Source organism: Suncus etruscus, chromosome 20 (assembly GCF_024139225.1).
Source record: "Suncus etruscus isolate mSunEtr1 chromosome 20, mSunEtr1.pri.cur, whole genome shotgun sequence".
Classification (NCBI taxonomy): Eukaryota; Metazoa; Chordata; class Mammalia; order Eulipotyphla; family Soricidae; genus Suncus; species Suncus etruscus.
The window spans coordinates 8,055,009-8,072,229 of NC_064867.1; the positions used below are offsets into that span (position 1 = coordinate 8,055,009).

General features: G+C 49.9%; 1 protein-coding gene across 1 annotated transcript in view; it reads right to left on the reverse strand.

Moving 5' to 3' along the window:
• CMTM7 (CKLF like MARVEL transmembrane domain containing 7) overlaps nt 1-14,223 on the reverse strand; it is a 36,903-nt gene extending 22,680 nt beyond the window's left edge. Inside the window, exon 1 of the mRNA XM_049766474.1 lies at nt 14,053-14,223. Within this exon, the coding sequence (XP_049622431.1) occupies nt 14,053-14,190 (138 nt within the window). The 5' untranslated portion in view covers nt 14,191-14,223. The remainder of the gene's footprint in view (nt 1-14,052) is intronic.
• Nucleotides 14,224-17,221: the final 2,998 nt, after the last annotated feature.

The window sequence follows — 17,221 nt, forward strand, 5'->3', positions numbered from 1 at the left end:
GCTGTGTACCCCTGCCCCCACTGGCTCTGGCTTTAACTGTAAGAGGTTCTCTATCGGGCCCGGAGAGATAGCACAGTGGTGTTTGCCTTGCAAGTAGCCGATCCAGGACCAAAGGTGGTTGGTTCAAATCCCGGTGTCCCATATGGTCCCCCGTGCCTGCCAGGAGCTATTTCTGAGCAGACAGCCAGGAGGAACCCCTGAGCACCGCTGGGTGTGGCCCAAAAACCAAAAAAAAAAAAAAAAAAAAAAAAAGAGGTTCTCTATCCCCTCAGCAGGCACCTCCCTGCACATCGTCCTGGCAGGGCCTGGCCAGCCTCAGGCCCTCCTACCCAAAGCTCCAGCAAATGTCCAAAGACATGTCAGAATGCAGTTAGTTCCTGAGGTCCTAGTGGAAAGATTCATCACGAACAATTCACAAAGAAGTGTGTGAGAAAAAGAAGCCACAGTAGAAAGGGGATGATGGTAGAGGATGAGGTGGAAATTTAGGGGCGACTTAGAACACAGTTAGTCCCTGAGGTCCTGGTGGAAAGATTCATCACGAACAATTCGCAAAGGAGTGTGTGAGAAAAAGAAGCCACAGTAGAAAGGGGATGATGAAGGGGCCGGAAAGATAGCATGGAGGTAAGGCGTTTGCCTGTCATACAGAAAGTCATCGGTTCAAATCCCGGCATCCCATATGCATCCCTGTGCCTGCCAGGGGCGATTTCTGAGCATAGAGCCAGGAGAAAGAAAGAAAGAAAGAAAGAAAAGAAAGAAAGAAAGAAGAAAGAAAGAAAGAAAGAAAGAAAGATAAGAAAGAAAGAAAGAAAGAAAAAGAAGAAAAGAAGAAAGAAAGAAAGAAAAGAAAAGAAAAAGAAAGAAAGAAAGAAAGAAAGAGAGAGAGAAAGACAGACAGACAGAAAGAAAGAAGAAAGAAAGAAGAAAAAGAAAGAAGAAAGAAAGAAAGAAAGAAGAAAAAGAAAGAAAGAAAGAAAGAAAGAAAGAAGAAAGAAAGAGAAAGAAAGAAAGAAAGAGGGGCCGGAGAGATAGAGGAGGTAAGGCGTTTGCCTTTCATGCAGAAGGTCATCGGTTCGAATCCCGGCGTCCATATGGTCCCCGTGCCTGCAGGAGCAATTTCTGAGCAAAAAAAAAAACATGGAGGTAAGGCGTTTGCCTTTCATGCAGAAGGTCATCGGTTCGAATCCCGGCGTCCATATGGTCCCCGTGCCTGCCAGGAGAATTTCTGAGCATGGAGCCAGGAATAAACCCTGAGCACTGCCGGGTGTGACCCAAAAAACCACAAAAAAAAAAAAAAAAGAAAGAAAGAAAGAAAAGAAAGAAAGAAAAAAGAAGAAAGAAAGAAAGAAAGAAAGAGAAAAGAAAGAAAAAGAAAAGAAAGAAAGAAAGAAAGAAAGAAAGAAAGAAAGAAAGAAAGAAAGAGAAAGAAAGAAAAGAAAGAAAGAAAGAAAGAAAGAAAGAAGAAAGAAAGAAAGAAAGAAAGAAAGAAAGAAAGAAAGAAAGAAAGAAAGAAAGAAAAGAAAGGGGATGATGGTAGAGGATGAGGTGGAATTTAGGGGCGACTTTTTTTTCTTTTGGGGTGATGCTCAGGGATTACTCCTGGCTATGTGCTCAGAAATAGCTCCTGGCTCAGGGGACCGTATGGGACTCTGAGAGATCGAACTGTGGTCCATCCGAGTGCATGCAAGGCAAACGCCCTACCGCTTGCACCACCACTCTGGCCCTTGGGGACTTTAAATGTGGGGGGCGGAGCTGCTCAAAATCTGATGGGAGGGCCAGAGAGACAGGTCAGGGTAGCAATAGTGCATGCCTCGAATGTGGTCGACCCAGATTTGATTCCTGGTCCCCCATGAGTACCACCTGGTGCAGCCCTGGAGGCCCCCTCAAGCACTACGAGGGTAGCCCAAGATAGCCCTAGCACGACAGGCCCCCAACAATCCCTCAGGCCTTTGCACTGAACTGCTGGTCTGATTAACCGACTATTGCCAGTTAATACTTTAGGCCCTACTAAGCAAGGCTTTGTGACTCCCACCCCACCCCCGAAAAAAACAAACCCCACAACAAAGAACAAGCAGAGGGGAGTGGCCCAGTGAAGCAGGGCCAGTTGGTTTTTCTTTAAATAGGAACAACAGGGCCTTTGAGAGCTCAACAGAGCCAAAAAAAGAAAAAGAAAAAAAATAGGCTGGGTGCAGCTCAGCTGGGCACCTGCCTTGCATGTGTGAGGAGGAGGTCCTGGGTTCAATCCAGACATGGCAAAGGATATCCTGCCTCAGACAGATGGCAGCGGCTCTCCTCGGTTCCTTCAGTGATAAAACGAGCAGCAGGGCCACACAAAGATACATATGTTACAAGAACTGTCTGGGCAGCAGCCGGTCAACTAAAAATACATGCATGCCACACAGAGGAACGATGGCGATCCGTGACACTGAGAGAACAGGTGCTCGGGAGCACTGAAGGAACAGTGCTCTTTTTTTCTTTCTTTTTCCTCCCTCCCTCCCTCCTCCCTCCCTCCTTCTTCCTTCCTTCCTTCCTTCCTTCCTACCTTCCTTCCTTCCTTCCTTCCTTCCTTCCTTCCTTCCTTCCTTCCTTCCTTCCTTCCTTCCTCCTTCCCTCCCTCCCTCTGTCCCTCTCTCTTACCCTCCTTTCTTTCTCATATGGTCCTGAGCCTGCCAGGGGCGATTTCTGAGCACAGAGGAACCCCTGAACGCTGCCAGACGTGCCCCCCCAAAATAGTACTACTATTATCATTGAAAGAAAAAAAGGATTTCTATATAAAACAGTATTATAGTTGATGCTGCCTTTTAAAAATATTTATTTTGGCCGGAGAGATGGCATGGAGGTAAGGCGTTTGCCTTGCATGCAGAAGGTCCGTGGTTCAAATCCTGGCATCCCATATGGTCCCCCGAGCCTGCCAGGAGCGATTTCTGAGCATAGAGCCAGGAGTAAACCCTGACCACTGCCAAAAAAAAAACATTAAAAAAATTATCGAATAATAATTTCTTGGGGCCGGTTGGTGACGCTAAAGGTAAGGTGCCTGCCTTGCCTGCGCTAGCCTTGGACAGACCGCGGTTCGATCCCCCGGTGTCCCATATGGTCCCCCAAGCCAGGAGCAACTTCTGAGCGCATAGCCAGGAGTAACCCCTGAGCGTTACCGGGTGTGGCCCAAAAACAAACAAACAAAAAAATTTATTTTGGATTTTATTTATTTATTTATTTATTTATTTATTTATTTAATTTGGAAGCTCATCCTGAGCTTCTGCAGAAGCATGGCTTGGAGCCAGGGGCTTGGGTGGCAGCAGTTGGCACAGAGTGAGGCCACCAGTGCCAGGAGTTGCTCAGGCCACAGTCAGGCCTGCCCCCGAACAGCAGTCTGGGCAGGGGAGCCAACACACAATGAACTTGTGGTGGTACTACTGGCCCGGCATATGCCTGTGACTTGAGTAGGTAATGCAGGCATCAGATCCCAAGGACTGAGCAGCGCCCTGCCCCAGGCTAGGGAGGGAACTCTCAGGGAACTCCAAAAGAGGTTCCAGGCAGCCAGGGAGCTGTTCTAGGACCCACTGTAATGCCAGAAACCCTCCAACCTGCTCTCCAGGAGCTCAGGGAGTCACGCTGCACCCCTAGGCTCAGGAAAGCCCTATACCCACCCTCAGACCTTGTTTGTCTCACTGTCTCAGCCCCTCTGGCCAGGGGCTCCCAAACTGAAGAAGGGGAGGAGAGAGAGACAGAGAGGGAGAGGCAGAGAGAGAGAGACAGAGACAGAGACAGAGACAGAGACAGAGAGAGACAGAGACAGAGACAGAGAGAGAGAGACAGAGACAGAGACAGAGACAGAGAGAGAGACAGAGACAGAGACAGAGAGAGAGAGATGGGTAGGTCAGTTGCTTTGCACTTGGCTGGCCCAATTTCATTCAGCCCAAACCAAATCCATCCCCATATTTTATGCCAAGTCCACCGGGAGTGCAGAGCCAGAAATAACCCCTGAACACCACTGGGTTTGGCCCCAAAACAACGCAAAAAAGTAGATACAGGTGGTACTTAGAGTACCCAGGACAGTAAGTTGCCTTTCCTTCCCCCCCCATGTTGTTTCAATAACTACGGGGTGCCCAGCTCCCTGGAGGACTTTCATGCATGCTCCGCTGCCTCAGAGGGTAACACACACCATAGCTGAACTGCTTCTCACACTCTGGTTGCAGTGCTTGGCAGATTCAATCCCTGGCATCCCATATGTTCCTCCAAGCACGGCCAGAAATGACCTCTGAGTGCAGAGCCAGGAGTAACCCCAAGCACTGTCAGGTGTAGCCCCAAAACAAAACAGTAAACAAAAAAAATAAATCCAGAGGCAATATAATGAAGGGAACTGACCTACACAACTGAGCATGGGGACTGGTGAGAAAGAGGGGAGAGAGACAGGAACATTGGTAATGGGTGTGGTGTCAAAATTATGTCCACAATGGGGCTGGAGAGATAGCATAGCAGGTAGGGTGTTTGCCTTGCATGTGGTCAAGTCAGGTTCGATCCCTGGCATCCCATATGGTCCCCTGAGCCTGCCAGGATTGACCTCTGAGTGTATAGCCAGGAATAACCCCTGAGAGAGAGAGAGAAGACAATTATGTCCATGAGAAAATATTAATAATAGTACTGCAAGCTAAAAATGAAAAAAATAATAAAAGAATTCCACCTGCTGAGGCCTGGATGAATGACATACTATCACTCCTCACAGCACACAGACATGGAACCACTGCAGGGCTTAAAAACAACTACATCTGGGGCCGGGCGGTGGCGCTAAAGGTAAGGTGCCTGCCTTGCCTGCGCTAGCCTTGGATGGACCTCGGTTCGATCCCCCGGTGTCCCATATGGTCCCCCAAGCCAGGAGCAACTTCTGAGCACATAGCCAGCAGTAACCCCTGAGCGTTACCGGGTGTGGCCCCAAAAAAAAACAAACAAAAAAAACACAAACAAACAAAAAACCAACTACATCTGAAAGCATGCAGGAGGTATCTAGTCTCTCAGAGCCACTTTCTTTTTTCTTTTTTTTGGGGGGGGTTTTGGGCCACACCCGTTTGACGCTCAGGGGTTACTCCTGGCTATGCGCTCAGAAATCGCTCCTGGCTTGGGGGGACCATATGGGATGCCAGGGGATCGAACCTCAGTCCTTCCTTGGCTAGCGCTTGCAAGGCAGACACCTCACCTCTAGCCCCACCTTACGGCTCCTCAGAGCCACTTTCAACCATCAAAGATCCTATCACAACTTAAAATATTTCTGAAGTTTCTAAATGAGAAAATGAGGCACAGTCTTTCTAAACATTAGATTCTAGATAATTCCTAAGGAGTTATCCAGGAGGGGAAAATGTTTTCTCTCTTGGCAAAAGGTCAGACCTTTACTCCAGGGTGGTATTTACAGAGCTGACAGCAAGGAAGATTCCTTAGAACATTTTACAAGATTCCTCAGAATAGACAGAGAAGCAAAGCATCTTAGTTTCACTGTGGTGGCCCATCGGTGGCTTGTTACAACAAAAAGCTGCTAAAAACCAAACTGCAGAGGTTCTGCGGGGTGGACTGAGTAATAAAAGAGCAAGAAAAAAAATCACAACAGAACCAGATAGTGGAGGGCCAGAGATAAGATCACTGAGTGCAGCTCCAAAGCAAAACAAGGATAGGGCTGAGGATAGGGCACTGCTCAAGTTCTGTGGTATCAGGGGTCATAGGGCGACCCTTGAGGTCCTCAGGGATCCTCAAGGCTGCAACCTATGTTGCTGATGCTTGAGGGGCCATGTAGTGCCAGGAATCCAACCCTGGTCCGCCCTCACATAAGGCAGGCATCCAACCTTCATACTATATCTCCTGCCCCACAGCCTGATGTTTTTGTTGATGTTTGGTTAATTGGTTGGTTTGGGGCCACACCCAGCAGCGTCTGGGCTTTCTCCTGACTGTGCCCTCAGAGATCACTCCTGGTGGTGCTCAGGGTGAACCAGGCAAACACCCTACCTGCTGTACTCTTTCCAGCCCTTGAACCCTGCTAATTGAACTCCAACCTGGCTGGACAAGAATTGCCAGAAGTCCCTGAGGCTCCACAAAAAATTCAAAGTGGCCCTTAAAGGGCAACATGGCCCCGGTTATGACCCTCACCTCAGTGGTGGGTTGGCATTGACCCACTTCCCTGGTTTTCTTGAATAAGAGTCATACTTGCCCTAGGATCTGCCAGGCCTCGGGCATCTGGGCCAAGCACATTTCTCTAGTTCCAACGTCTGGCCATCCCTTCCCTGTCTCTTTCTCCCACCAACCACAGAAATATGCTCTAGGCTCAGAGTCACTGCCTGTGCTCTTTCTTTTTCTTTTTTTCTTTTTTGGTTTTTGGTTTTTGGGCCACACCCAGCGGTGCTCAGGGTTTTACTCCTGGCTGTCTGCTCAGAAATAGCTCCTGGCAGGCACGGGGGACCATATGGGACACCAGGATTCGAACCAACCACCTTTGGTCCTGGATCGGCTGCTTGCAAGGCAAACACCGCTGTACTCTCTCTCTCTGGGCCCTCTCTTCCTTTTTCTTGCAGTGCTGTTCCCTCATTCTCCAAATGTGCCTCTGAAAAGCCCTGGGCTTACTGTCCCCTTGTCTGACCTCTTACTTAATTCCCTGTGCTGAAGAATACCTCTTTCTCATGGGTTTTGTCCCAGGCTATAATTACATATTAGTAACCATTTGGTCAATGTTGAATTTCTGTTGCAGTGTAAGGTGAACAGGTTGATCTGCCTTATTTACACTTCTCTCCCATGTCCTAGCACTCAGTAGACGCTCAAATATTTGCTGCATAAGTAAATGAACTTTCTGGAAGCTATTTAAGATTCCATTTTTTTTTACTGCTTGTGGAACTATGTTCTGATTCTGCTTCTCTAATATGCAAATAGTGCAGCCCCTGGCTTTGGGCACAGGTAGAAAGGGCTTCCCAGGGTTAAGAACATAGCAAAGGAGAATGAGCCTCTTTCAAACATTAGTGGTGGGAAGGCTAACAATCCTCCCAATCTTGCCTCATGTCTGGCCTTAACTTTTTCTTCTCCACGACCCCCAGTGTACAGTCTAGAAATTTAAGATGTGAGTGGAAACATGAATAACCTAAGAAACTCATTTAGGCCACACGCAAATGGACTCACGGCTTGCTTTGCACTCAAGGAGGGCTCCTGGGATCACAAAGGAAACATTTTTCCTTAGCCAGAAAGTAACCTTCTTTCTTTTGACTCTCTCTCCAGCCCATACCTCTCTCTCTCATTCTCTCTCTTTTGTTTTAAATTATTTATTTATTTACAGATAAATATATTTTTTATTTTTTTAAATGCAGCGGTAGGAGGTTCGATCCCCCAGCACCCCATATGGTCCCCCAAGCCAGGAGTGATTTCCGAGCACATAGCCAGGAGTAATTCCTGAGGTTCACTGCGTATGGCCCAAAAACCAAAAAAAAATTTTTTTTATTATTGGGGCCAAAGTGGTAGCACAGCAGTTGGGTGTTTGCCTTGCACGCAAACGACCTGGGACGGACCCGGGTTCAATCCCTGGCATCCTATAAAAAAATCATTTATTATTTTGGGCCATGCTAGGTAATGGTTTACTTCTGGCTCTGCACTCAGGAATCACTCCAGGTGATATGGCTCAGGGAATCATATGGGATGCTGGGGATCAAATCTGGTTTGAGCACATGAAAAGCAAGCACCCTACCAACTGTACTTTTTTTTTTTTTCCCCACATTCATCTCTTGTATGCAGTTGATATGACCATCACCCTGTTTGGAATCCATGTGAGCAATAAGGAGTCATTTCTGACCAGAGAGCCAATTCTTGAGCACCACTAAATGGAACTACAAAACAGACAGAGTCAACTCAAATGTTGTTCTTGCTTCTTCCACTCCTATCATGATCCCCCATCAGCTCTCCAGGCCCAGTCTGATGCTTGCTGCAAAGAATCTGAGAATTTCGGAAAAGTGGGGTAGTGGTAAGGGTTTATCAGCCAAATCTTTCTGCAAAAAAGACCAAGATAGAAGTTACGGCAATAATACGGAGGGTGGGTACTTGTCTTGCACGCAACTTGCTTATGGTCAGAGCCCCCAGTGTCCTGACAAGTGACCCCTGAGCTCAAAGCCAGGAGTAAGCCCTAAGCACCACTGCAGATGGCCCCAAACAAAACAAACAAAAAAGAAAAAGGGAGATAATGTGGCTCCTGAAGAGCTCCTCAACTACATATCTGATGGAAGATGTTTGGCAATGCTTCATGTGCTCAAGAAGGCCCTGCACACACAGGGACATTTCAGAGATCTGTTTCTTGTGCCAAGAAAAGCATATGACATATTTCTCCGTAGCAATGAGAAACACTGGCAAGAGTCAACTGTATCCCCCATATCTGGCCTTCCTGCAGGGTGTCTCCACTCTACCCCAACTTTCCCTGGATCTATTTCTTTTTTTAAATATGTACACAAATTAATTGATTTGAAGCTCGTGTATCACATAATTGGAATACAAAATCATAATACAGTTGTTTTCAAGAGAGAAAATTATTAAGAAAAGAAAAATAGAAAAGAAAGGAGAGGGGCCGGGCGATGGCGCTAGAGGTAAGGTGCCTGCTTTGCCTGCGCTAGCCTTGAATGGACCGCGGTTCGATCCCCCGGCATCCCATATGGTCCCCCAAGCCAGGAGCGACTTCTGAGCTCATAGCCAGGAGTAACCCCTGAGCATCACCGGGTGAGACCCAAAAAAAAAAAAAAAGAAAAGAAAAGAAAGGAGAAAAGAGCCACAAGAAAATTTGTGAAAATGACTCTCTTGCAATGAAGTCATTAAATCATTGACAGAAGGTTATTTAGCTCTTGTTGCCAGTTGGAGGCCTATTTCTTTTTTTTTTGTTTTGTTTTTGTTTTTGTTTTTTGGGCCACACCCGGCGGTGCTCAGGGGTGACTCCTGGCTGTCTGCTCAGAAATAGCTCCTGGCAGGCACGGGGGACCATATGGGACACCGGGATTCGAACCAACCGCCTTTGGTCCTGGATCGGCTGCTTGCAAGGCAGATAGCCGCTGTGCTATCTCTCCGGGCCCGGAGGCCTATTTCTTTTAGCAGCTTGACCGAGTTAGCAATCCAAACACCCAAAGTGTACGATGTATGGCTCACCATCAAGGAAGCATCAGTAACTATCACTAAAACCCTGAGTTACACATGGTTTTAATTAAAACCATTCATTTGGGCCGGAGTGATAGCACAGCGGTAGGGCGTTTACCTTGCACAAGGCCAACCTGAGACGGATCCAGGTTTGATCCCCAGCATCCCATATGCTCCCCGGAGCCTGGCAGGAGTGATTTCTGCACGCAGAGCCAAGAGTAACCTCTGAGCACTGCCCAGTATGGCCAAAAGAAATCAAACATTCATTTTAGAACATTCTACTCCCTCCACAAAGGAGTGTCCCCCCCCTTTTTGAGGGGAGCAACCACTCTTTTACTCTCAAATCCTCTAGCCAGTACTAGAGAGATAATACAGGCGTGAAACAGTTGCCTGGTTTGATCCTCAGCAATCCATATGGTTCCCAACCTCTACTAGGACTTATTCCTGAGCACTGAAGTAGCTCTGAGCACTCTGGGTGAGGCCCATTCCACGCTTCCTTCCCCTGCTTCCGAAGCAAAGCTGCTCAGAAGTTTCCCAAGACTTTGTGTAGACAATATGCTCTCCTATGACCGTGCCACCGCCACTCCCTCCCACTTTCGAAGTGCCCAGTCTGAAGAGAGATGTGGTGTCTCCCCCCACAACTTCTCCAGTTGCTTATTGCTATTAGTTCTGCCATCCTACTGAGTGTCCAGCAGTGGCAGCCCAGGTGGTGTCTGATTCTTAGATCAGTTAACAGCGTGTCTTCTTGGGGTGGGGAGGGTGGGGCTGGTCACACATTTGTGCTCACAGCTGTGGGACTTCAGTAGCTTCACTTCCAACTAACTACTTTCTGCCTCCGTCAGAAATGCTGCTTCATGGGACTGGAGTGAGAGTACAGCAAGGAAAGCCCTTGCCTTGCAATCAGCCATCCAGGTTCAATCCTGAGCACCCCATAACCCCCTGACCTCACTAGGAGTGATCCTTGAGCGCAGAGTCAGGAATAAGCCCTGAGCATAGCCTGGTGTGACCCCCAAACCAAACAAACCAAAAACAGATACAAAAACCGTACTGCTTGACTGCACTCTAAAAAAAAAATCTTTAATGCTGGGGCTGGAGAGAAGGGCGATAGGGCGTTTGCCTTACAAGTGGCCAACCCAGGGGCCAGGCGGTGGCGCTAGAGGTAAGGTGCCTGCCTTGCCTGCGCTAGCCTTGGACGGACCACGGTTCGATCCCCTGGCGTCCCATATGGTCCCCCAAGCCAGGAGCGACTTCTGAGCACATAGCCAGGAGTAACTCCTGAGCGTCAAATGGGTGTGGCCCAAAAACCAAAAAAAAAAAAAAAAACAAGTGGCCAACCCAGGATGGACCTGGGTTTGATTCCTGGAATCCCATATGGTCCCCTGAGCCAGGAGTAATTTCTGAGCACAGAGCCAGGAGGAACCCCCGGCGCACAACCGAGTGTGGCTCAACACCCCCAACCAACCAACCAACCAATCAACCAACCAACCAACCAACCAACCAACCAACCAACCAACCAACCAACCAAAAACCTTTAATGCAATATATATGGCATATAGCAGTGCTTCTAAGTAAGCAATAGTACTTTCTCCTGGGGGCTCCAGAATAGGGGCGGGGGTGTTTCAGAGTAGCCTGAGTTCAACGCAAAGGCTTTTTTTTTTTTTTTAATTTTTATTTTTGGGCCATACCCGGTGATGCTCAGAGGTTACTCTTGGCAACAGAGATGCCAGGAATCAAACCCAGGTGCGTCCTGGGTCGGCCACATGCAAGGCGCCCTTACTGCTGCTCCATCGCTCCCTCCGGCCCCTCAACGCAAAAGCTTTCTGGCCTCCTGCCTCCTGGGCTCTGACCCCACCCCCATTCTGGGCTACAGCTGGGAGAGAGAGAGGAGCCACCGGGCTCCCCAGGAACCAGTCACCCTGAAGGATGAGGAGCCAACAGTGGCTGATGGGGACCACGATGGAGAGGAGGCAGCTGAGCCGCACGAGGTGGCGCTGGCCCGGGATGAGGTCAACATGTTGCTCGCTGAGCAACAGAAAACAGAGGCTCTCAAGGTGAGGGGGGCAGGCAGTCTCTCCTCCATGCCAGCCACACCTGGGTCCCTGCGAGCCTGCTTGTCTGCAGTGATGGCCTGCTGGGGTGTGTGTGAGTGTATCTGTGTCTGAAAGTGTAGTGTGTGTGTGCATGGGTGTGGAGAGGAGGTACTGGGTAAATTTGTTTTCCTGAAAAGGACCTAGTAGCTAGGCAACTTTGAGAACCTCAGGTACATAACATTCCTAGCAATTATCAGGAGCAACAGGACACAAAAAGTGGCCGGAGAGATAGCACAGCAGTGTTTACCTTGCAAGCAGGACCTAAGGTGGTTGGTTCGAATCCCGGCGTCCCATATGATCCCCCGTGCCTGCCAGGAGCTATTTCTGAACAGATAGCCAGGAGTAACCCCTGAGCACCGCTGGGGTGTGACCCAAACACGGGGGTGGGGGGTGGGGGGGGAGAAGGTAGATCTATTAGCAACACAAACACACCTTACTCTCCTTAAACACCAACTTAAACGCTGTCTTCATTCTAAGAAAAAGATCCCAGAAATTGAATCCAAGGCGGTCACAGGATTAAGGGGTTTCTGCAAAGACACTCTACAGTCTCTTAGAAACTCATTTTCTTCCTAGGCTCTCGCTTTCTCATTTGCTAGAAATGGATGAACCAAAAGAGACCTTGAAAGAGAAATGAAGGGGCCGGGCGGTGGCGCTGGAGGTAAGGTGCCTGCCTTGCCTGCACTAGCCTAGGACGGACCACGGTTCGATCCCCCGGCGTCCCATATGGTCCCCCAAGAAGCCAGGAGCAACTTCTGAGCGCATAGCCAGGAGTAACCCCTGAGCGTCACAGGGTGTGGCCCAAAAACCAAAAAAAAAAAAAAAAAAAAAGAAAGAGAAATGAAGCAATTTCCCTTCCTCAGTGATTCCTGAGGGCAGCGTGTTGGCAGGAGTGCCGAGCAAGACCATGGCCTAAGCATTATCTGGGGTCTATATGGAAGTGAGACCTCATGGACAACACAAGTGACCTAAGGAGAGTTTGAAGAACACCACCATTGTCAATCCTGACCCAGTGTTGAAACTTGGCAAAGTTTCCCAGCAAAACCATGGAACATCAAATGTCCAAGCAGGCATCCCAATAAAGTGGTCCCCCGAGCCTGGCAGGAACGATTTCTGAGCACAGAGCCTGGGTGTGGCCCCAAACCTCCTCCAAAAAAGTGCATTAGAAAGATGGGGCCGGAGAGATAGCTTGGAGGTAAAGCGTTTGCCTTGCATGCAGAAGGTCGGTGGTTTGAATCCCGGCATCCCATATAGTCCCCCAAGCCTGCCAGGAGCGACTTCTGAGCATAGAGGCAGGCGTAACTCGTGAGTGCGCGGCTGAGTGTGACCCAAAAACAGAAAGAAAGAAAGAAAGAGAGAGAGAGAGAGAGAGAGAGAGAGAGAGAGAGAGAGAGAGAGAGAGAGAGAGAGAGAGAGAGAGAGAAAGGGCAGAGTTTAAATGAAAGGTACACAAAGAATGTAGTCAGGAGTAAGCCCAGAGCCCAGGAGTGGCCCCCCAAAACCAACAACAACCAACTAAAGAAGCTTTGTGGAGGAGCCTAAAATGCAATGCAGGTCTCTCCATCTTTATCCACCTCACTGTCTAGCCCACACTTCTCTGCCCAGGAGAGTCATGAACTAAAGCCTCTGCTCGCTTTCAGTGCTCAGGGAGGATTGACTGACTACACCTTGGTAAGGCACAGCGCTCGGGGAGGAGTGTCTCTCCTAGGGGTGTTGGGGGAGCCTATGAAACCAGACTCCCATATGCCAAGCCCCATTGCAGCCCTGTGAGCTCCCACCCCTCTGCACCACCATTCTCTTCGGGTGTTCCGCAAACTGGCTTTAAAATACAAACACGACCTGGTTCAAAACTCACTCCACTCAGAAAGATGTTGTTGTTAGCGAAAATCCTTGACTTCCCAAATTCCAGGTCATCTCAGCCCTTGTTGCAGGGGGCAAGGAGGGCGGTTGAGTGCCCAGGACTCGACATCTGAGCAACAGTTGCTTGAGGGCTGTGTGTCCAGCTCTGTTCTCTGCCCCTGGGGCTGAAGTATGCTCACACATACCCCAACAAAGCTGACCCCAACTTCCAGCCAGATCCCTATCCTGCCTCTCCCACATGCCTCCCTCCTTGGGACTTCTTCAAATCCTGCCCCAACCCCTCCAGTCTGCAAACACTAGAGACTGGAGAGGCCCAACCCGGCAGCCAGAGACACCAACTGGAAAAGCCTGTGAAAGTATTTTTAAGTAAAATAAGGAGCCACGAAAGAGAAGAGTGAGGAACAACAACACAGTCATCCTCCCTGGCCTTGCCCTTCACCCCGCCGGTGACCCCACTTCCTCTTGATTCCAGGGGACCCCCCCAATATGAGTTCTACAAGAACAGGCCTTCCCCTACGGGACAAACTGCATTGCTGGGGTCCTCCAGGACCCACCCGAGCAGCTGCCCCAGAAACTTAGAAGGGTCCCGACGAAAGGAGGGGTGCGGGGGGTGGGATTCCGAGGGGCCGGGTTCAAAGCCCGCGAGGGGGGGGGGGGCCAGAAGAGGAAGGAAGACAGACAGAGACGCAAAAGGAACTTCTGGCCTGCAGTTTCCGTCCGAAGGCGGCTTAGGCCCCAGAAGGGCTTTGGCAAAAAGTGGGGTGTCCCTGGAGGAGAGGCTGGGGTCCTAGAGGGCCAGATCTGGGGGGTTGGGGGACCCCGGGGGTGGTGTGGGTGTGTCCAGCAAACACCCCGGAGGAGGAGTCATTGAGTTAGGAACTGGGGAGAAGCGACCCACTAGCACCCCATCCCAACTAGGACTCAGCATCTTGGGGAACCCGGGTGCCAGGATCGCGTTGCGCGCCCGCTTCTTGCTCACCATCTGGGCCACCTTCATCAAGGCCGGGTAGGTGCGCGGGTACACGGAGTCCAGCGGCCCCTCCGAGCTGCTCCTGCCCGGCCCCGCAACACCCTCGCTGCTGCAAGTGGTGCGCACCAGGCCGCCTCCGAGCGACATCGCGCGCCCCTGCCCTGCCCTGCGCTGCCCTGCCCGGCCGTGGCGCCGAGGGCCAGACCAGGAGGACCCGGCACAGGGGCGGGGCGGGGCCCAAGGCGAAGGGGCCGGGGTGGGGCTCGAACCCGGGCCTATCCGGGGCCGGAGCCGGGGCCTGGGCGGGCCAGAGCCCCAGAAGGGCGGGCCGAGGCCCTGGAAGGCAGGCCTGGCCCTGGAGCCCGCTGCCCGTGGCACCGCACCCCGGTAGGGTAGGCCACTGGTTTTTGTTTTGTTTTGTTTTGTTTTTTCGGTTTTGGGGTCCCACCCGGTACCACTCAGGTGTTCCTCCTGGCTCTGCACTCAGAAATCGCTCCTGGCAGGCTCAAGGAGCCTATGGGATGCCATATGGGAAACTCGCCCACCTCCTCCATGCTACTCCTCCGGCCCAAGGCCACTGCTTTTGGGATCCCAGGTGGCAATCGGCACCTTGCAGAAAGGTGGCAGCCACCCTACCCTTGCAGGGGGCCCTTGGAGAGGTCCCTGAAGAGCTTGCATTGCGGGGAGCAGGGGGAAACCCAATGCTTGGGGTCTGGGACCCCTCCAGATGTGGCCTGAGCCCCCTGGGACTTGCTCTGGGGGCGGCTGCGGATGTGAGCCCCGAGAACTTCTGTGAACTTCCACTCAGTAAGATGTCCATCCTTTCTGCTGTGTGCACACATTGTCATCACCGCCCCATCAGCAACTCCGAGTGACCCAGGCCTTGCTTCCCTCCTGGAACCCCCACCCACAAGTGTCAGACAAACGCTCTATTCTGCTGTCACTTTTGGCTGTTCTTGGTAGATCTTGCATTTCTTTTTTTTTTTTTTTGCGGGGGGTCACACCTGGTGGCACTCAGGTTCCTCTTGGCTCTGCGTTCAGAAATCGCTCCTGGCAGGCATGGGGGACCATATGGAATGCTGGAAGTTGAACCCAGGTCCATCCTAAACTGGCCACATGTAAGTGTAAGGCAAACGCCCTACCATTATATTATCTCTCCAGCCCCAGACAACGATCATTTAATTTCCCCTCCTCCAAGGGGCCTCCATTTAATTCTCCAGCCCATTGTTTGTTTATTTGTTTGTTTGTTTTTGGGTCACACTCAGAGGTGCTCAGGGCTTACCCCTGGCTCTGTTCTCAGGGATCACTCCTAGAAAGGCTTGGTGGAACTATTTGTGGTGCCAGGTATCGAACCCAGGTTGGCTGCCTGCAAGGCAAACACCCTGCCTACTTTATGACCTCTCTGGTTCCCATTTTGTATTCTGACACTTTGTCCCATCTCCTCCTTCCACATGATTCATATGTGGCTAGAATTTGAAAAACCCTGCCATTTCCCAAGTTCATTCCTGTTGAGACAGGTTTCTCTGGTGTTGGACATTGCCAGCAGCACACAGTAAAAAATCACTGACGATAGCCACTCTGTTCACTTAGAACTTGAACAAATGGGGTTAGAGAGATCTGATAGAGTTAAGAAGCTTGCCTCGTACATAGCTTACCTGTTTTGATCCACGGCACCCCAAATGTTCTGCCAGGAGTGATGCCTGAGTACAGAGCCAGAAGTACGTCCTGAGTACTGCTGAGTGCACCACTCCTCATGCCCTCCCACACATTAAAAAAAAAATTGAAAAAGATACTTAGCTGTGCACATCCTGAGCACCACCAGTGTGACTCAAAAACCAAAATAAAGAAAGAAAGAAGAAATTAGTAAACACATCTTCAAAAGCCGATAGATTTATGCCACACTAAAATTTCCATCTATGATTGAGGAGGATAAACCAATTTTCTCATTCCAGATATATAATGACTAACAATGTAAAGTATATGATCTTTGTGTGTGTGTGTGTGTGTGTGTGTGTGTGTGTGTGGTTTTTGGGTCACACCTGGCAGTGCTCAGGGGTTATTCCTGGCTCCAGGCTCAGAAATTGCTCCTGGCAGGCACGGGGGACCATATGGGACACCGGGATTCGAACCGATGACCTCCTACATGAAAGGCACACGCCTTCCCTCCATGCTATCTCTCCGGCCCCAAAGTATATGATCTTATAACTAAAGTTGGGAGATATATATAAATTTGAAAAAGATACTTGGCTGTGCAGGATTGCATGCTGGCCTGAATGCAGATACAAAGCTCAACAAAGCAAGACCTGGTGCCAGAGCAATAAGACAGTGGTAGGGCATTTGCTGTGCATGCGACTGACCCAGGACCAACAGTGGTTTGATTCCTGGCATTCCATATGGTCCCCGTGTCTGTCAGGAGCAACTTCTGAGCTCAGAGCCAGGAGTAACCCCTGATCATCACCGGGTGTGGCCCAAAAAAAAAACAAGAAAAAACCAGACACCAGAGCATATCTGCACGGCCAAGTGAGCCATCCTCACTGGAAGGAGTCCCACTGGTGTGAGCAATAGGCAAAGGACTTCAGAGAACCTTTCAAATTCTCCTTGAAGTTGGAACTGGGCCTGGCTCTTGAAATTCAAGAATTTCCAAGTTCCTCATTCATCTACCTGGAGGGGACACAGATTCCAAAGTTCTGAACCCGGGGCCAGTCACTGATCGTTGCTCATGGATGGCAATATGATTGTGGCTATACTCTGGTTAGAGATAATGAAAGCCTTCTGGAAGATGAGGGTTCACACTAGATGACCCATAGCGTAAGTGACCTAAATTAACACAAGTGAAGTAAAATTTGTTAGCTTCTGTGATTGTAGTATGAAATGGTAAAACCGGGGCTGGCGAGGTGGCGCTAGAGGTAAGGTGTCTGCCTTGCAAGCGCTAGCCAAGGAAAGGACCTCGGTTCTATCCCCCGGTGTCCCATATGGTCCCCCCAAGCCAACGGCGATTTCTGAGCGCTTAGCCAGGAGTAACCCCTGAGCATCAAACGGGTGTGGCCAGAAAAAACAAACAAACAAACAAACAAACAAACAAATGGTAAAACCTACTTCAGGCATGGCTGGATACGGGTGTTCAAGTCAGAAACAGGAGCACTATCTCTTAGCATTGCTCTTTTCTGGGTTAGTTTTC